Here is a 19,341-nt window from a genome sequence, read left to right as displayed (position 1 = left end):
CGGAGCAACCCACATGGTGTGGCAGACCTCTCCTGTCTCGCCCGCTGCTCCCCTCAGCAGTGTATTTCAGTCAGTCTGCCTGTTCTGCTCCCCACCCTGTCTCTGCTGAATCCTCTCACCCTCCTGCACATCTGGCCTGTACCATGGTTCTTGTATAAATAAATAAATCTTTTTTTTTTTAAAGACTTATTTATTTCTACAAGCACTGGGTACAGTCAGAAGCGCGGGAGGGTGAGAGAATTCACCAGAGCCAGAGTGGGGAGCAGAGCAGGCAGAGGGACCGAAGGACACTGCTGAGGGGAGCAGCGGGCGGCAGGAGAGGTCTGCGCGCCATGTGGGACCCTCCTCTGGTGGCCGGGGAGCAGCCGGGGATGGAACCGGCGCTGCAGAGGTTGCGGGCAGCTTCGCAGCCCAGCGCTCAACCGCTGCGCCACCAGGGGAGGCCCTAAATAAATAAATCTTAAAAAAAAAAAAACCTTAAAAAAAAAGAACTGGGGTGTAAGCCAGAAGTGTTGGGGGGGAAGTGAGAGGACCCACCAGACACAGACTGGGGAGCAGAACAGCAGAACTGAAATCCACTGCTGAGGGGAACAGCAGGGAGGCAGGAGACATCTGCTGCGCCATGTGGGTAGCTCCCTGGCTGGTGATCGAACTCATGCTGTAGATAGCTTCATAGCACTGACACTTAACCCCTTGTGCCACCAGGGAGGCTGCAGTTGTTGGGGGACTTTTGATAACAGCTTCAATCTCCTTACTAGTGAAAGGTCTAATCAGAGTTTCAATTTCTCTGTGGTTTTGTCTTGGTAGGTTTTGCATTTCGAGCACCTATGTGGGATGTAGACTGGAAAAAGCTGGTGAGCACATCCCAGCAGCTGTGACTGGGACTTTGGATAGAGAATTTCAATCTAAGGGGTATTTGCTATCTCTTTATCAGTCATGGCTACAAGGCATGGAATGATCTGGAAATCAGAAATACCCATGATGTCCTGGGTAATGCAGTAGTCACAGAGCTCCTTAACAAAGTGGACGTGGTTGGGCCTCCCCAGTGGCGCAGCGGTTGAGCGCTGGACTGTGAAGCTGCCCACAGCCTCTGCAGCACCAGTTCAATCCTCAGCCACCGGCAAGGGTCCCACATGGCGCGCAGACCTCTCCTTCCACCTGCTGCTCCCCTCAGCAGTGTATTTCATTAGTCTGCCTGTTCTGTTCCCCGCTCTGGCGAATTCTCTCCCCCCACCCCCCACCCCCGCGCTTCTGACTGTGCCCAGTGCTTGTATAAATAAATAAATAAATCTTTAAAAAAACAAAACAAAGTGGACATGGTTTACAGGGGCCCAGGGAAGCCGAGGAGCAGGTGCTCAGGAGTGGGGGCCTCGGTTCCCCCTGGGCTGTGAGAGGAGCTGCTGGGTCCTAGAGCCGCGTGGACAGCGCTCTCCAGACAGCTCTCAGCTGATGGACAACTGTTGGCTGTGGACAGCTGTCCCGTGGTGAGCAGACAACATCCTCTGGGAAGCCACCCCTCTAAGAGATGGGAGATTGAACAGAGACCACTTCCCTGTTTTGGTTTCTGCTGAGTCAGATCAGGCAGGAGGGCGAGGGACACTTGGCCAGTTAAGGTTTGCTCATGTGGGCCTGGCCCCAGGAAACCCCATGGGCATGCAGGGGTGTGCTAAAGGAGGACATGGCGATGCCCCTTCCAGGTCAACATGCAGGTGTCCCCATGTGCTGCTCCAGGTGACCACTCGGACCCTGATATGAGTGGACATGGGGGCGCTGCAGCAAGTCGGAGGGGGGTTGAATCTGGGCGGAGTCCTCTTGCACCCTGTGAGGCAGTCAATCAGAACTGGCCTGTCACCCAGGGGCAGAGCGGGCAGGTGGCCTGTCCACTGAGCAGCGCCTCCGGGGTGCACCAGGAGGGCACTCTGGGTGGTAGCTGGGTGTGGACTGGTCGGCCAGAAGAGCTCCTCGAGATCAGGGGCTTGGATGCATCAGCCCCACCTGCATCTTCCAGGAAGGGGGGCCTGGGGTGGAGCAAGAGACCTGCGTGTCTGGGCACCGGGGTCAGTGCCAACACCCGGAGAAAGAACAAAACCAGAGGACTGACTCACTCCAGTGTGTCAGGCTTGCAAAACTACGGCACGCGAAACAGCGCGGTACCGGCAGCCAGACAGACAGATGCAGGAACGGAAAGAGCAAAGACGTGGAGCGTCCAGTGAGTTCTGACCCGGGTGCCGAGACCACGCAGCGGGACGAGCCGGTCCTCACATGGCGCTGGGAGACCCCGCTCCACATGCAAAGAAGCAGAGGCTGGGCTCTTACCCGGCACCTCGCACGAAGCATTAACCCAAACCAGGTCAAAGGCCTAAGTGTAAGAACCCCAAAAGTATGGGGTCCAGGAGATTTGGGGTTTGTCAGCACATCTACGTGCCAAAGGGTGGCCCTTGGGGACAGGCGCCCCGGGGAGGCGGGGCCCTTCCAGGCTTCAGCCTGTGGGTCTCTTCATGCAGCTCTTCTGCATCCCGGATCGTTTCCTTCATGTGGAACAAACTGTCCAAGGTGGGGGAATCCCGAAAACCCCCAATTTGTAACAAAGTCAGTTATGGGGGGGGGGCTGGGCCTCCCTGGTGGCGCAGCGGTTGAGCGCTGGGTTGCGGAGCTGCCGGCAGCCTCTGCAGCGCCGGTTCGATCCCGGCTGCCGGCGAGGGTCCCACGTGGGGCGCAGACCCCTCCGGGCGCCCGCGGCTCCCCCCAGCAGGGCACTTGGTCGGTCTGGCCCGCACTGCCGCCTCCTGGGCTGGGGGATGGACACGCGGACCACGGCGGGGCCCCGCGGGAAGGGGAGCGTCCCGGCCTCCGCCCGGAAGCCCCCGCCGGCCGGCCCGCCGCGCCCCGGGGTCTGGGGGGCGGGCGTCTGGGGGCGGGGAGGCCCCGGCCGGGCCGCGCGCGCGGGAAAGCGGAAGCGAGCGGGGCGCCCCGTCCTGGAGCCCGCGGGGCCGGCCTCTGGGAAGAGAAACTCGGCTGCGCCTCCCGCCCCCGCGCCGGGCGCGCTCCCGGCAGCGCCCCGAGGGCCCCTCGGTCGGGGCTGGCACCACCCGGCCGTGCCTCGCCGCGGGAATTCCTAAAACTCGGTGATTCCCCGCGGCCCCGCCCCTGGGTCCCCGCCCTGCCCCTCCCTGCCCCCCCACCCCGCCCCGGCCCCCCCCCCCCGGCCCGCCCGGGAGAGGCGGAGCCGGCCGGACCCCGAGGCCGCCGCCACGCACCTGCCGCCCGACCGCCGAGGCCCGCGCAGCCCTCGCGGGACCCCCAGCGGCTGCAGCATCGCCCCCACCTCCGCCGGACGCCGCGGGCGCCTCCTCCGCCCGCGCCTCTCCCGGCCCCGACCCCGTCAGGTCTGCAGGGCGGCCCCGGGGCCCCAGGAGCCCGCGGCGACCCCGGCGGGAGCGCGCCATGCTCCGGCTGCTCGCGCTGCTGCTCGCGCTGCTGCCGCCGCCCGCGCGCGCCCCGGAGCCCGCCGCGCAGGACGTGAGCCTGGGCGTGGTGAGTGCGGGGCTGGGTCGGGGGGGCGCCGACTCGCACGTCCAGTGACGGGGGTGGGTCTGGGGACCAGGGCTCTGGCACCGGGCACCTTGGCGCCCGCCTGTGGAGATCTGGTCGGGGCTGGAGGGAGACGTGGGCGCCGGGACGCGCGCTGGGGTCCGGTCGGAGCCCGGCAAACCCGGGGCTGCCGGGGGGCTCTCAAGAGGGGCGCGCGGGGGCGTCCGGGATGAGCCCCTGGGGCCCGGACGGGCTTCCAGGACGGCCGCGGGAAGGAGTCGCCATCCGCCCCTTCCGTCTCGCTGCGCCGCCCGCCCAGGACTGGCTGACCCGCTACGGGTACCTGCCGCCGCCCGACCCTGCCCAGGCCCAGCTGCAGAGCCCCGCGAAGCTGCAGGACGCCATCAAGGTCATGCAGAGGTTTGCGGGACTGCCCGAGACGGGCCTCCTGGGTAGGTGCCCCGCGCCCCAGCCCTGCCCCCGCGCGCAGCGACCAGCACCTGCCCCCGCGCGCAGCGACCCGCACCTGCCCCTTCCGAGGGAACCCGCTCTCCGGGTCCCTCCTCCCCGGCCTTCCTCGCGCTGCTCGCGGGGGGCGGCTCCGCGGGCCGAGCGGGAACAAAGGGATAAGGCCCGGCTGGAGGAGCGGACATCCGCGAGACACACGCAGGGGCCCGACCAGGAACTTGCCCCCTGGAGGGTGCCACGGAGAGGCCCGGCACCCAGCAGGGAGGAGCCGCCCGAGGGACGGGAGGACAGCAGCCCGCAGCTGCTCTCCTAACAGGAGGACGAGGGGCCAAGCCGGGGCCTGGCCGGCTCTGCAGGGTGCCTGGGCGCATCCCGCACATGCTAAGGGGCCGTGGGAAGTGGTTTGGGGGAGGAAGGAAGCTCGATGTGATTTGCAGTTTTAAGCTTCCTCCCGTTGCTGAGGGCGCTCGGTGGGCGGGGAGCACGGAGCCCGGGAGGGGGGCAGCCAGCGTCCAGGCAAGAGATGATGGTGGCCTGGACAGGGGCGGGCGCGGAGCAGTGGCTGGATCCAGGGTATACGTCTCGGGGGAGCGAGACGCTCATCTGTTGGGCTAAAGAGGGAGAAAAGAGAAATGGGGGGCTCCCCACTGGTGACCAGGGCAGGCAGACCTGGCTGCGCTGTCCTCCGCCTGGCCGTGTCCGGCCTCTGCCGGTAGCCCAGTGAGGGGGTCAGAGGCTGTCGGGAATGGGGTCAAGCTGGGAGAGGATCCCTGCAGGTCTTTGGGGGGTGGGCACAGGCCAGCCAGCTGGCCAGGGCATTTAGGGCTTTGTCTGGATGTGTTTGGACTTGGGAGCTGAGGGGCAACATCCCAGGGGGTTCTGCTTCAAAGGGGGGAGCGCTACTCTCACTGCCTCCCTCCCCCCTGGGACTCCCCTCTCCAAGCCCCTGGGCTCAGAAAGCAGGAACCCCAGGGGCAGCCTGAGGCCCATCTGGAGGTAGCCAGGCCCTCCGGGCAGGCGCAGGGGGACACTGTGCCAGAGGGGAGTCTCTAGGCTTGGGGTGAGCGGTGCCCAGAACCCACCTTCCAGAATCAAACACGAACTGGGGGTCCTCTTGGCTAGTTTCTGAGCCTGTTGCCCCCTAGAAAGCTAGCTGGTCCCATGGAATGGGACATCCTACTGCGACTCCAGCGCCACCCACTTCTCCCCAGACGCAGCGACCGTGGCCACCATGCACAAGCCCCGCTGCTCCCTGCCCGACGTGCTGGGGGTGGCCGGGCTGGTCAGGCGGCGCCGCCGGTACGCCCTGAGCGGCAGCGTGTGGAAGAAGCGCACCCTGACGTGGAGGTGGGTCCCCCGCGCACCCCACCCCGGCCTGCCTGCTGGGCTCCATGCCCACGGCCGCCCCTCTCCCCCCAGGATAGACTCCTTCCCCCGGAGCTCGGCGCTGGCCCCGGAGATCGTGCGGACCCTCATGCACCACGCCTTGGCCGCCTGGGCCGTGGAGTCGACGCTCCAGTTCCAGGAGGTGGATTCTCGGGGCGCGCCGGAGGCCGACATCCTCATCCACTTTGCCCGATCCTACCACCAGGACAGCTACCCCTTCGACGGGCCGGGGGGCACCCTCGCCCACGCCTTCTTCCCCGGGGAGCACCCCATCTCCGGGGACACTCATTTCGATGATGAGGAGACTTGGACTTTTGGGCTGAAAGGTACCCCCACTTCTGGAGCGCCTCTCTGCAGCCTGGGGCTTGAGCCAGGCCGGGGCTGGGCCCTGTAGCTGCGTGAGGCAGGCGCTCCAGGAGACAGCCAAGGGCGCGCGCGCGGGGGGTGACTTGTCTTCAGGAGCCGGCGCGCAGGGCCGCGGGGCTAGCAAGGTTGAAGTTTGTGGGCAGGCCAGCAAGCCAGGGTTCAGGGGAGGCCGGCGCTGCCATCCGGTCCCTGGAGGCGCCGGCGGCTGGAGCCCCCGCCAGGTCTCTGTGCTGCCTCTGGAAGCAGAATCGCTTCTCCCGGAAGCCTCCGGTTTTGCAGGTCCAGCCTTGACCTGGTGAGTCGGGCCCACCCCGGCGTGGAAGGCCCTGCGCGCTCCTTCCCGCCCACGGGCCGTGGGTGTCAGTCCCGCCTGCGGGAGCACACGGGCACCGCGGCCTGGCCCGGCCGGCCCAGACTATCAGCCCTCACGGCAGCTTGTCCGTGTGAGCGCGCGCCGGGCTGACAGGGTGAGCAGGTGTCCTGCGCCGTGACACAGCTTCGAGGAAGCACAGAGGAAGTCGCCAGCCTGCGGGCGCTCTGAGGAAAGCCCAGCCCCAGCCCTTGCTTGAGGGCGGGCTTCTTGGAAGTGGTGACAGTTCCCTCCATGTATGGAGATCTAAGTGCCGAGTGCCACCGTCTGCCCTCCCGCGCCCCGAGGACGGGCGGTCCCCGGGGCTGGCCCAGAGCAGAGCAGGGCAGGGGGGGGGGAGCCTGGGCACTTCGGGCGGGGGAGACTGGACTATGGGTCCGAGGAGGGCCTGGGGGTCCCGTGAGGAGGTGGGGCAATTGGGTTCTCAAGGCGGTGGGGAGCTATGGAGGGCGCGGTCTAGAAATGCCATTGCCTGTAGGGCACCCCTACACCCTGTAGGGCAGGGTCCCAGCAGGAGATGCTGGGGGGTCAGAGGGCAGCCAGGAGGGGCAGAGACCGGAGTCCGACCAGATCCTAGGGGCAGAGGAGCAGGAGGGGTGACAGCCAGGTTTCTGGCTGGGGGTGGGGGGTCCTGGAGTTGTGTCCCCTTAACACGGGGGGGGGGTGCGCGTGCAGGGACGGGCGAGGCAGGACCTGGGGCCTTTGGTGCCCGTGGCGGGGGGCCGTGCCGGCTCTGGAATGCGAGCGCCTCTGTCTCAGGCCGGGTGCCCTGGAAGCGGGGCCCAAGGTGGAAATTCTTGTGCGAGCGGCTCCTCTGTCCCTCTCCCAGGCGCAGGGGACGCGGGAGGGCCGGGGCCGGCAGCGGGGCGAGGGCGCGGCCTCAGCCGGAGAGGAGCCTGGCCGGCCGCGGGGGCCTCTGCGCCGTCAGCACCGCAGGCCGGGCCCGCTGAGTCCTACCCCTGGCCAGTGGCTGCGGCTGCCGGGGAGGGCCGCGGGGCTGGCTTCGGGGCTCTGCTGAGGGCCCAGCCCCCAGGGCGGGCCCCCAGCAGGGCTGCCTGACGCCGGGGTCCAAGCGGACCGGGCCGAGACAGGGGTCAGTGACTTGCTCTTACTCCGCGTCCCTACGTGAGGCGCCTGCGGCAGGCCGGGCAGGTGGTGTGGGCTCCGGGCTCAGCGAGAGGTCAACACCCCCCCAGCACCGCCCTGGCCAGCGGGCACCCCCGCCGGTGCGGCCGCTGCGGGAGCTGGGCCGGCGGGGGGGCACGTCGGGTGTGCGGCGCAGGCGGTGCCGAGCCCCGTGGGTGGGGCAGGCGGCAGGGGAGCCCCACTCCAGATAACCAGGAACGAACAGGCCGGAAGGGGGCCGCGAGCAAGACTGAAGGAGGAAGTGGTCAGGCCACCCGGGCAGGGAGCGGCCTGGGCCCGGGCTTGGCCCTCTGGGGTGGAGTGACCTTCTGGCCTGCGCGCCGGGGCGGGGCGGGGGGAATCCGGCCACCGCGAGCAGGAGAGGAAGCAGGAGGCGCAGGTTGGCGTGGGACCCTGCTGGGGGCGGGAGGGGCAGGGCTGCCCGGGAGGGGCCGCTGCACGCGGGACACGGAACGAGTCCGTGGAAGGAGGGGCGGGGGGCGGGTAGGGATCCGGGTGTGCGGACGGGCAGCTGTGCGGGTCCACGGCCGGCGGGGGGAGCTGGGCCAGCGGGCCGAGGGCGGCACTGCGAGCGGGTGCTGGGGGGTGGCGTGGCGTGGGGGGCAGCATCTGTCCCGGTGGAGGGGGTGGGGCAGGGCCGGTGGGCAGGGGGCCGGGCGGCAGGGGAAGCTGAAGCTCTGGCACCCAGGAAGCCCCAGGTTACTCAAGACCTTCTGTCCTGACGAAACAGGAAAGACGTTTGTTGTGTGACAGGTGGGTGCTGGGAGCGGGGTGGGCGAGCTGGCCGCGGGGTCGAGGCAGAGGACAGGGCGGACCACAGCGCGCACAGTTGTGCAACTCTCCCGCGGAGTGCGGGGGGGGGGGGGGGGAGGGGGGGCCGTGGGGGGGAGGTTGGGGGGAGGTTGGGGATGGGAGGGGTGAAACGTAGGAGATCTACCTGGTTAAGACTCAAACTTGCGCCTCAGGAAAGGGACTGGGTCCTAAGAAAGCTCAGTTGAGGGCCTTGTGGTGGCCAAGGGGTTGCGTCTCAGGGTGATCCCGGCCAGGAGCTGACCCCCAGGGCGCAGCAGGCCCCTCCTGTCTCCCCGCTGCTCCCCTCGGCAGTGGATTTCAGTAGATCCGCCTGTTCTGCTCCCCACTCTCACCCCCACACCTCTGGCCTGCACCCCAGCTCTTCTAGGCAAAAATAAAAACTTAAAGCCTCTAAAAGAAAAGGGACAAGAAAGCTCAGCTGACGTGGGGTCCGGCAGACGCCCGAGGCTGCCGAGGGCCTCCTGAGGTCACGCAGGACGCGGAGCTCGTGGCTCATGCCCTGCGCTACCATTTCACGGGCCCTCCTGTGCCTCAGTTTCCTCATCTCCAAGACGAGGCGTTGGAGCGTGTGACTGTGTGAGCCTCGCATGGGCACTGCCCCTAGGCCCCGGGGCTGCAGGGACGGAGACAGACGGGCTGTGGATGCGCAGGGCCATTCCCAGCGGAGGCCCCGTCCATGCCGCGCTGGAGGCCGCTCTGGGGGCCTCTCGCCTCTCTGTGCCTCCCGGCCTCGGCCTCTCGCTGCTGGACCCGCCGCTGGACCTGGATCAATGCGAGCTGGGGCGTGGCCAGCTGCTGGAGGCGCGCGGAGCCTCCTTCCTGGCACCGGGGCTGGGTCCCCAAGGAGGACAGCTCTGTGTGGGAGGGGCCGGGGTGGGCTGGGCGCTGAGGCCAGCAGGCTGTGGGCCAGATCGTCTGGCAGCGCCCGCCCTGCTGAGGAGATGATGGCGGCTGCGGTGGGGGGAGGGGGAGGCTGGAGCCCTGGGGAGGGCCGGGGGAGGGGAGGCCGCAGCTGGGGAGAGGTCCGAGGGCCTGTGCACCGTGAGGGACCCTGGGGACTTGGGAATTGGGGCCTAGGAGATCGCCCCCCATTCCTGGGCGTGGGGAGGGGAGGGGGCTGCCCTGGGCTTCCTGAGGAGACATGCACCCCGGGGTGCGGCCCTCCCCTGCCCGCTGTCCCCTCCTGCCCTTTCCCTCAGGGCTTCTGGGGGTCCCTCCAGTCCTGTACCCCAAACAAGGCTACTGAAAATTTTCAGCGAATAAGAGACCTTGGCCAGGACGATCCGGCAGGGAGGGTCTGGGCTCGAGGCTGTGGCCGCCTGGGGGGCTGTTGGCTGTTCCCGGTGCCGCCTGCCCTTGGCTGGCGTGGGGGCCTCTGCAGCCCGCTGTCCCCCCAGATGGCGAGGGCATCGACCTGTTCGCCGTGGCTGTGCACGAGTTCGGCCACGCCCTGGGCCTGGGCCACTCCTCCACCGCCGACTCCATCATGCGGCCCTTCTACCAGGGCCCGGTGGGCGACCCCGGCCGGTACCGTCTGTCCCAGGACGACCGCGACGGCCTGCAGCAGCTCTACGGTACCGGGAGTGGGGGGCGGGCCTGGGGGTCGCCTCGGGGGGCCCTCCCGCAGGGGCAGGGAGCCCCAGCTCGCCGACTCTCTCCCCACAGGGAAAGAGCCGCGTTGGCCAGGCGGCCGCCCCACCCGGAGCCCCCTGAGCCCACCGCGGCCGCCGGCCCCGGCCCCGCCCCCGGACAGGTGCGCGCCCCGACCCGACCCGGCCCTCCCGAGACCAACTGCGCGCCCCGCGGGGGGGTGGGGGGGTGGCCGGGCGCCCCCTCACCTGCCCTCCCCGCAGGCCCTCGGGGCCCGTGCCTGACCGCTGCGAGGGCAGCTTCGACGCCATCGCCAACATCCGCGGGGAGACCTTCTTCTTCAAAGGCGAGTGTCCCCCCCGCGCCCCCCGGCCCGCAGGGCGTCCTGCCCACCTGGTGACCCCGGGGCCTGCGGGGCTTCCTAGGGCGAAGGACTTGGGGTGGTTTAAAGGGGGCGCGGGGAGGAGGTCCTGGGCCACCCCTGGCGGCCCTGCACCCCGCCGCCCGCCCCCAGGGCCCGCCCTGCCCGGCCACGCCCGCGGGGAGACGCTGCCGTTCGACCCCTCGCCCGCCCTCCTCGCAGGCCCCTGGTTCTGGCGCCTGCAGCCCTCGGGGCAGCTGGTGTCCCCGCGGCCGGCGCGGCTGCACCGCTTCTGGGAGGGCCTGCCCGCGGGCGTGCGGGAGGTGCAGGCGGCCTACGCGCGGCGCCCCGACGGCCGCATCCTCCTCTTCAGCGGTGAGCGGGGCGGGGGGCGCGGGGGTGGGGGGCGCGGGGGGCGCGGGGGTGGGGGCGCGGTGAGCCGCGGGGCGCGGGGCGGGGCGCGGGCTCACCGGCGCCCCCCGCAGGCCCCCACTTCTGGGTGTTCCGGGACCGGCAGCTGGAGGGCCCCGCGCGGCCGGTGTCCGAGCTGGGGCTGCCCGCGGGCGAGGCGGTGGACGCCGTGTTCTCGTGGCCGCTGAACGGCAAGACCTACCTGATCCGCGGCGCCAGGTACTGGCGCTACGACGAGGCGGCCGCGCGCCCCGACCCCGGCTACCCCCGCGACCTCGGCCTCTGGGAGGGGGCGCCCGCCGCGCCCGACGACGTCACGGTCGGCAACACAGGTGGGCGCGCGGGGCCTGCGCCCCTGGGAGCCGCGGCCCGGCCGGGGCGGGGCGCGGAGCCGGGGCGTGGTGGTGGGGGGAGCGGGGCGGGGGGCCGGGGCGGGGGCGGGGGCGGGAGGAGGGGGGCCGGGGCCCGCCCGGCCGCCCTGAACGCGCCCCTCCCGCAGGCGACACCTACTTCTTCAAGGGCGCCCATTACTGGCGCTTTCCCAAGGGCAGCGTCCAGGCCGAGCCCGACTCTCCGCAGCCCATAGGCCCCACGTGGCTAGACTGCCCCGCCCCCAGCGCGCGCCCTGGAGACCCCCGAACCCTGAGTCCCCCCAAAGCGACCCGCAAGCCCGGATCCTGCGATTGTCGGTGCGACATCAACCAGGCCGCTGGGGGGCCCTCGGGACCCCTCCTGCTGCCCCTTCTGCCCTTGCTGTTAGGGGGTGTCGCCTCCCTCTGAGGGAGGGGCCGGGCCCGAGGCGCAGGTGCCCGGAGCCCAGGGTAGCGCCCGGACACAGGGTGCCGCGAGCCTTGGGGGCCTGGCTTCTGGGAAGTCCGGCTCAGCCTGGCCCCGACAGCTCCATTCCCGGAAAAGCCAGTGTTTCCAGAAAGCAGCCCGGCTCCCTGCAGCCCCTCCTCCCTCCGGCAGCTGCTCTGGGTCAGCTGGGCACAGGCTGCAATGGGAACCGAAGTCCCTCACCTTGGCTGCTCTGAGGTTTCTAGAAGTTTCTCATCCTACACAGCTTCCAAAAGCCCCCCCCCCCACTACCACATGGGTGGGGACCTGGACCCAACCCCAAACAGCCCCCGTCCCCCCCTCACCCTGGCGGACATCAGAAGCCCCTCAAACGGCTCTCCCGGATGCGGCCTATGGACCTGCCTTCTGCCTCTTGCCAGGGGACCCGCCTCCACTCAACAGGACGCCTTCCCATCCCCAAGTTCCTCTTGGGGGCCCCCACACTGGAGTTTCTGGGCTTCCCTCAAAGAGGTCCATCCCCCGTGCCCATGAGCACCAGGCTGGGGGGAGACAGTGGCTCAGTCCCTCTCAGTCCCAGCCTGCCGCCCCTCAGCACTGCTGGGTGAAGAGTGGGTGCGCCCTGGGCCCCTCACTTACCCCCCACAGAACTCAGGATCTAAATCAGTGCCTCAGGAATTACACATCTGGAATAGTCCACATCAGAATCTCACAGGGAACTTAGACATGCAGGACCCACCCCCGCAGCCTGCATTCTCATTCTGGGGGTGCAGTCAGGAGTCTGCACTGGACACACTCTGGGGGCGCCTGATGGGCACCGGGCCAAGCCAGTGGCTCCTGTCTCTTCTGTCTCCCCTGGCGACCTACCTCTCCATGGTCTCTGCAAAGATGAGTGATAACCACTTAGCAGCCATCTCCCGGGGTGCCGTCCAGCCGCAGGGCCCCAGGGTGCTGCCAGAGCCGCGATCGGGGACCTTGACACCTGGGTGGCAGGCAGAAGGGACAGCCAAGCATGTCCAGTTTGTGACCTGAGAGGTGCAGCCCCCGGAGCGCCAGGGTTGTCACCCCCGGCTGTTGGATCCTTTCCCGGCATGAGGAGCTGCGACTTGTATGTTAAAGCTTCGCAGCCGCGCCCGCGAGCCGTCCGACAAAGCCCTGCGTCCTCCAGCCCGGGGCCTGCAGCACGCCTGCTAGTGGCAGGGACCGGAGGGACCTGACCACTGTGTTGTGCATAAGTCAGGGCAGGAGGAGGGGTGAATGGAGGGGAGCAAAGAGAAGAACCAGAGGTGGCTGGGGGCGCCCAGAGATGTTACATGAGAAATACGAGGTGCTTTTGTGCTTATGTTCTTGTTCAGCGTTGTATGTTCCCAGCCATGAAGACTCTATTGAGTGAAGCACACAAAGGAGGTACCAGGGAGATGCATTGCTTTTAAAAAATGATAGTTTCATGTTCAAAGTCTATGTCTTTCTTGCTTCAATGGACTTGATCACAAAAGTGGAAAAGACACCCCACCCGAGGGGCTGTTTGCAGCTGTCAGGGACCCATAGCCAGCTGTGCCCAGATTGCTTGCCACTGAACGATGAACAGATAAGTGACCCAGTTTAAAAGTGCTCATGAGGTCACAGCACATTTCTCCAAGAGAGGGACCCGGATGAACAGTGCAAACAGGAACCACAGAACTGCCAGGAGCCCAGCTCACGCCCACCCCGATGGCCCGGGAATATTTACTCAGTGGCAGGAAAGTCCCCAGGACAAAGAGTGTATTAGGTGAGAGCTACATTTTACCCTACGGAAACTGTACAACCGCGAGGTCTGTGCAGTGTCAGCCAGAGGAAGCTCAGGCTTAACCTCCTCCTCTCTAGGGCGTGCGCTGCGGAGGCTGGGCAGGTCTCCGGCTCCATCCCGCTCTGGGGCGGGGTCTGTGCGGTGCTTTGCTCTCTTGTCTGCTGGAGCAGGGAGAGTCACCTTCTCAGTGTGGATGAGGATGCAGAGAAACTGGCCCTTTCTTACAGGGCTGCTGGGAGGGTCAAGCATGTGCCCCCAGGCACGCTGGAAAACAGAATCTGGAAGAAGGCGAACCCATAATTACCACTTAACCCAGTAATCCTGAGCTTAGGCATAGACACAAGAGCTGCACATTAATGTTCCTTCATTATAACCCGGGTGGAAACAAACCGGTGTCCATCCTAAGATGAACAGAGACAGGAAATGTGGATGATTCGAGGTGGGATATAATGTAAAAGGATGAGGACTGGCCCAGACACCCCCAGCACGAGCCTGGAACACTCTGTACTGCACGAAAGAGGCCCGGCAGGCCACACATCAGTGACACCCTTGGTATGAAAAGCCCCACACAGGACCATCTAAGCCCAGGAAGTGGGGGGGGCTGGCTCAGGGGTACAGAGCTTCCTTTTGAAGGGCTGAGTTCCGAGGTGCCCTGCTCACGGACGCTTCCGCTTGCCCATTGGGATGTGTGACCGCTGAGTCAAGTCTGAACCGCCCAGCAGGGGCGCAGAGGCCTTCAGAGCGCAGCCTGTGGCCGTCGGGGAGGCGGCTGTCCCCTGGGTCAGTGACGCAGGCTCTGGGGATGGCCGGAAAGGTGACTGTTGCTGCAGGCGGGAGCGGCTCCTCCTCTCCCCAGGCCTGGATTCGGAGAGGCTCAGGAGGGATTTAGGCTTCTGGCAGAAGAGGGGGTTCAGCATTGAGTGGGCCCCCAGGCCCAGTGCTGGAGACCGGCTCCGGTGAGCAGGTGAGGGGGAAGAAAGAACTGAGAAACAAAGAAATGACAGACACAAAATAGAGTTTAAGAGAAGCAGGACCCAGGGATGCAAGGCCCCTCAGCGCAAGCGCCAGCGTCTGAGTGCGGGGGGCAACGCTTTGCTATGATACAACCATTCCCCCCCCCCCCCCCCGTTACTAAGACAACGAATCACTCTCTTAGTATTTAGCCTGGTCCAGGCGCCGTTCACGGCCAAGCTTGCCTGCTCCTCAGGCTGAGCGTTGCTGACACGAGAAAGGACACCGTGGTCTGGACACAGGCCAGTCTCCCAGCCCGTGTGACCAGGCTTCCAGTCACGACCTTGACATTCTCCCATCTCAGCCCCTCACACCTCAGAGGTCGCCAACAGGGCAGGTGGCTGGGGCCCTACACCCGGATGAGTGTGTGTCTGTCCCTCTGGGAAGCTCATGGTGGCCAATCAGGAGCCTGGATCCTCTTCAAAGTGGTAGCGGTTGGGGCCTCCCTGGTGGCACAAGGAGCTAAGTTGCAGCACTATGAAGCTATCGGCAGCCTCTGCAGCAAGAGTTCCATCCCCGTGTGGGCAGGGAGCTGCCCACAGGGCGCAGCAGACCTCTCCTGTCTCCCCGCTGCTCCCCTCAGCAGTGGATCTCAGTTGATCTGCCTGTTCTGCTCCCCACTCTGTCTCTGGTGAATCCTCTCACCCCCCACCTCTGGCCTGTGCCCAGCTCTTGTATGCATAAATAAATAAAAATAAATCTTAAAAACAACGAAGTGGTAGAGGTTAAAATGTGCCACCTCGTCCCCCGACTCCTGGTGCTGACTCGCAGCTCTGAGTGCTGGGACCGCGCCCTCGCCTGGGGACACGGTCGCGGGGAGCGGTGGGATGGCACGGACCAGGAGGCCCTCGCCCAATGCCTGGTGTCCATCCCAGTGGGAAGCCGCAGACAGATGCGCTCGCAGGAGGGAAGCCACGCGGATGTGAGGACGAGATCCACAAGCCCCCGTGAGACCCTCCAGCCCTCGAGAGGACCCAGCCGCCAGCGCTTGACTTCAGAGTCGCGCCTCCCGCCGCAGGAGCCACGTTGGCTCAGAATCCAGCGCAGAAACCTACTTGAGAATCCAGCTGCTTTTTGAAAGCTGAGCCCGGGCCCACCGCCTGCAGGCAGCCATCCCAGGTTTACCTATTCCTGCTTAGCTGCAGCAGCACTGACACTAGCTGGGGGACAGGCCCAGGGGGCCTCAGCAGGAACAGCATGGCTGCCCAGGAGAGGGAGCCAGGGCTCAGCCATGGTGGGAGCAGAGGAGCCTCAGCCTGGGCCAAGAACTCAGCCCCTCTGGCCGCCCTGCAGGACTCTCCCTCCCCAAGAGCTGCTCTTCCTGAGCGCAGCAGCTGACACCCCAGCACCCTGGCTGGTGCCCACTGATCTCTTCCCATTGATCTGTGTGTTCCAGAAACTTCTCTTCTGTCCAACATTGTGTCTCATTTGCTGCCAAGCTGCATGTGCCTTGTGGTGGCCCTGGGGCCCCAACCCAGCCCAAACGTTGAGGGGCTTTGCCTGGATGGGGTACACAGAGGAGCTGGGGGAGGCAGGCCCTGTGACTCCCACCCCATGTGCCCACCAGGGTCCGGGAGACCCCACAAGCCCCTTCAGGCCCACTCAGCCCCCAGGAAGCCTCAGTCCTCACGCCTGCCTTCAGTGTCTGGGTGCCTCGGTGACCCAGGCAGCAGGGCGTGGCCCAGCCTCCCCTCAGGGCCCTGTGCTGACCCTCACACCATGGCCTGGTGCTACTTGGAGCTTTGCATGTCCTGCTGCGTCCCGGTCAGGGGGGCACGGGATTCCCTGCACGGAGGCTCCTGTGCCCTGCTGCCTGGGCCCGGCTCAACTCCGGTGACTTGACCGTCACTGGATGATTCACTCCAAGCAGGAGCCCAAACCCCGCTGCCTGCTTCCAAACATGGACTTGCTCTGCCTTCCCGGGGCACAGAAAGTGGGGAGCAGGCGGGGCTCAGAGGCCCCTTCCTGTGCTCACAGATACCCACCCAGTTCAGGGAGGGACCGGGGCGCGGGCCCTGTGCGAGTGACTTGCCGCCTTCCCACGCCTCTAGACTTGTCTTGTCACCTGGGCCCCAAGGGCCACCCTCCCCCGCTGGAGTCCATCACACGCCTGCGCTGCGGGCCGAGCCTGCCCCCGCCAGCTCCACCCACCTGGCCTGGCCCTCCTTAGACCAGCTGCAGGGCCGGCAGCGGCTGGCTGGGTGCAGAGTCCCTGGGAAGCCGCTCCTCACACCTGTCCCCGCACCCGTCTCTCCCAGGCGCAGCTGGGTCCTGACAGCCTGGGCTGCTTCACGGTGAGTGAGCGGGAGGCGAGGGTCCCGGCCCCCCATCCCGGTGTGTCCCCCTCGCCGGGACCGCCGTGCACACGTGCCCTGGGCTGTTTCTCCCCTTCCCCGGGCCCTGGTGGGGGGCGCTGCAGGCCGAGGAAGGCTGCCCCACAGGACATGGGCAGCGGGCCAGGCCCGGGCCAGGGCCGTGTGCTCAGCAGCCCCGATTCGCCAAGGCCTGAGCCCCGCAGTGTGGGCCTGACAGGCAGGGTTGCTGCTTGGCCCCTCTCCTGGGGCCGGCCCTGCGGGCGTGCGACTCAGCCTGAGTGTGAGCTGGCTGCGTGTGCGTGTGCGTGTGAGTGCGTGTGGATGAGAGGGTGTGGCTGTGTGCAGCCCAGTGGGACGGGTCACAGGCCTGAGTGTCGCTGTCCCCACAGCAGGCCCACATCGACGTCCCTTGGAAACACCTGGTACGCACGGGTCGGGCCCCGCTGCCTGATGCCCAGAACCTTCCAGCACCAGGGGCCCGGGAGGGGAGGTCAGTCTGTGGCCCGACTCCGCCTCTCTGCACAGCCCCAGTGGGTCGACGGTTCCTGAGACGCTGTGAAAACACCCTCAGGTGGGCGGGGAGGGCGTCAGCGGAATGTGAGGGGCTGAGGGGCCCTTCCTACACCCCCCACCTGGGCTGGACCCTGAGTCCCACCGAGCCCTCAGGTGGCAGCGTGGTCACAGGGGGCTGGGGGCAGAATGGGGAGGATTAGGGCCCCCACAGGCCTGTCCTGGATGCCTGGGCTGGAAGCGGGGTGGGGAGGCGCTGAGCTCCTTCTGAGGGTGCGGGGTAAGGCCAAGAGAGGAGACCGGGCATTGAGACCAACCAATCCACAGGTCATGTCAATGCTTGGAGGCCTCCAGGTGAGTATGGCCTTCCCCTCCCCTGAGGCTGGGTCTGTGGGCTTGGCTGGGGCAGCCCGGGGCCCTGGCCCCTGGCCCCTGGGGCACTGTGGGGACAGCTGCCCAGCGGCCGAGCGTGTCTCACTGCCTCCCACCTGCAGGGTGACGTCGGCGGCATCATGCTGGACTGGGAGGAGAGCCTGCTGAGTCCCGGCTCTGCCCGCCCCTCGCCCCCTCCAGACATTGGCACTGCCTGTGTGTGCCCAGCAGCCCGTGTGCAGTGCAGCCCCGAAGCCTCAGGGCTGACAGCCACTTGCTCCTCCTCCAGCCACCCTCCCCCAGTCACCCCAGCCCAGGTCTGGCAAGGGCTCCAGGCTCAGCCCCCAGCAGGTGTCAGGTGCTGACACGGATGGAGCCTCTGGGACTTCTGGGGCCTGGGGTGCGGGCAGAACAGCAGGCCTTTCCATCAGTGGGTCTCCCAAGGCAGGGAGGCCTCAGGAAGGCTCGGACTTGCGGAGCAAAGCCCCCCGTGACCCCGAGCGCCCTCATCCTGCAGGAATCCACTCCCCTGCACCATTATGTGCACCCAGAAGTTGGGTGCCCAATCAGGAATGGCAGTGGCCCCATGGTGGTGACTGAGAAAGTAGAGATCCAGGTGCGGCCAGAGCCCCAGCCCCAGCCTAAGACGCAACCCCAACCCGAGCCCCAGGCCCGGGCCCAGCCCCAGCCTGGGGGAGACATCCAGGAGCAGGTGTGGCAGTTGGTAAACAAGCTGGGAGAGAGGCTGGTGCTGGAAGGGCTGGACTGGGTTAAGGAGAAGCTGACGGGCCACAAGTGAAGTGGGAAGTTGCTGAGTCCGCTGCTCGGACCCTGCCGCTGGCTGGGCGCCCGGCTCCCGCGGCGCGCCGCTCGCCCGCAGTCCAGCCGCGGCTCCCTTGACGCCTTCCCAAGCAGGAAGAAAGCTGATGGCCGGGTGCCCGCTTCTGCACGAGCTCGCTGTGGAGCCCTGCATTTCTGCTCTCCAGGGCTCCGACTCTCGGGGGCCGTCCCACTGGGCCCCGGCGTGAGAAATAAATCTCTCTCTCCTCCTCCTCCGAGCGCCGCCTGATTTCTTCTCTCTCTTTTTTCTTTTTAAGATTATTTATGCCTACAAGAACTGGGGTGTCGATGGAAGGTGCGGGAGGTGAGAGGATTCACCAGACAGAGCGGGGAGCAGAACGGGCAGATCCACTGAAACCCACTGCTGAGGGGAGCAGCGGGAGACGGGAGGGGTCTGCTGTGCCCTGGGGGTAGCTCCCAGCAGAGGCTGCCGACAGCTTGATAGCGCTGAGACTTAACCCCTGTGCCACCAGGGAGGCCCAAGTGCCACCTGATTTCTGTGGGAAGTTGCTGTAACTCTGCCTCAGCTGGGCGGTGGAGGCCGCGGGTCACCGGCTCCTGCGTCCTAAGGGTCCGTGTGACCCACGCCCGCCTGGGAGCGCCGGAAGCCCCTGCATTCCTGCTTCTCAGAGAATCTTCCGAAGCACCCCCAGCGCCCACTGGCCCTGCTTGTGACCTTTACCCCCAGCTCCGGTCTGTCTCCACCTGCCCCCTGCCTGCAAGCCTCCCCTCCCGGCTCCGTCTCCAGGCCTGACCTGCCCCCCCCCGCCCCCGCTGAGTAATAACCGCTGTGACGGCCAATGTGCAGTGTGAGGGCCGGGCGGGGGCCCAGTTACAGGCCGGGCTGAGTAAGGGACGGAACCCAGGCCAGGGCCTGCAAGCTGAGTAAGGACACCTGTGACTCCCGTGTGACGGGACGCTGCACACTGCGGGTCAGGGGCCTGTGGGGAGGACAGACAGTGCCCAGACAGGCGCAGCTGGGCCTCCACAGAGCTGGGCATGTGGCCCAATGATGCCTCCCCAGGGCAGCAGGGAGCTGGTCTGTTTTTGTTGTTTTTTTTTAAGATTTATTTATTTTGTTATATAAGAGCCGGGGTACAGGCCAGAGATGTGGGGGTGAGAGGATTCACCAGAGCCAGAGCAGGGAACAGAACAGGCAGACTGACAAAATCCACTGCTGAGGGGACAGCGGGGAGACAGGAGAGGTCTGCGCGCCATGTGGGATTCTGGCCGGCCGGCCAGGATGGAACCCACACTGCAGAGGCTGCGG

The 19,341-nt window shown here is 66.7% G+C and overlaps 1 protein-coding gene and 1 long non-coding RNA gene across 3 annotated transcripts; both read left to right on the top strand.

The window, feature by feature from the left end:
• Positions 1-3,444: 3,444 nt before the first annotated feature.
• On the top strand, positions 3,445-13,124 carry MMP25 (matrix metallopeptidase 25). Its single transcript, XM_037508094.2, has 10 exons — positions 3,445-3,534; positions 3,851-3,983; positions 5,211-5,346; positions 5,419-5,711; positions 9,478-9,654; positions 9,746-9,833; positions 9,934-10,016; positions 10,254-10,406; positions 10,517-10,774; positions 10,942-13,124. The coding sequence occupies exons 1-10, from the start codon at positions 3,445-3,447 to the stop codon at positions 11,220-11,222; spliced, it is 1,692 nt and encodes a 563-aa protein (XP_037363991.1). The 3' UTR covers positions 11,223-13,124.
• Positions 13,125-16,223: 3,099 nt separating this feature from the next.
• LOC119240221 (uncharacterized) lies at positions 16,224-18,091 on the top strand. 2 transcript variants are annotated; one of them, XR_005124115.2, is made up of 4 exons: positions 16,224-16,328; positions 16,742-16,920; positions 17,187-17,213; positions 17,354-18,091. It is a non-coding gene; the product is annotated as an uncharacterized LOC119240221 (long non-coding RNA). The 2 variants fall into 2 exon arrangements; XR_005124114.2 differs by having other exon boundaries at positions 16,739-16,920.
• Positions 18,092-19,341: the final 1,250 nt, after the last annotated feature.

The sequence above is a fragment of the Talpa occidentalis genome, unplaced genomic scaffold, assembly GCF_014898055.3.
Source record: "Talpa occidentalis isolate TD23 unplaced genomic scaffold, MPIMG_talOcc4v2.1 talOcc4.12, whole genome shotgun sequence".
NCBI classification, from domain to species: domain Eukaryota; kingdom Metazoa; phylum Chordata; class Mammalia; order Eulipotyphla; family Talpidae; genus Talpa; species Talpa occidentalis.
Note: the sequence above shows the minus strand (reverse complement) of the source record. Positions and strands in the feature narration are given on the sequence as shown.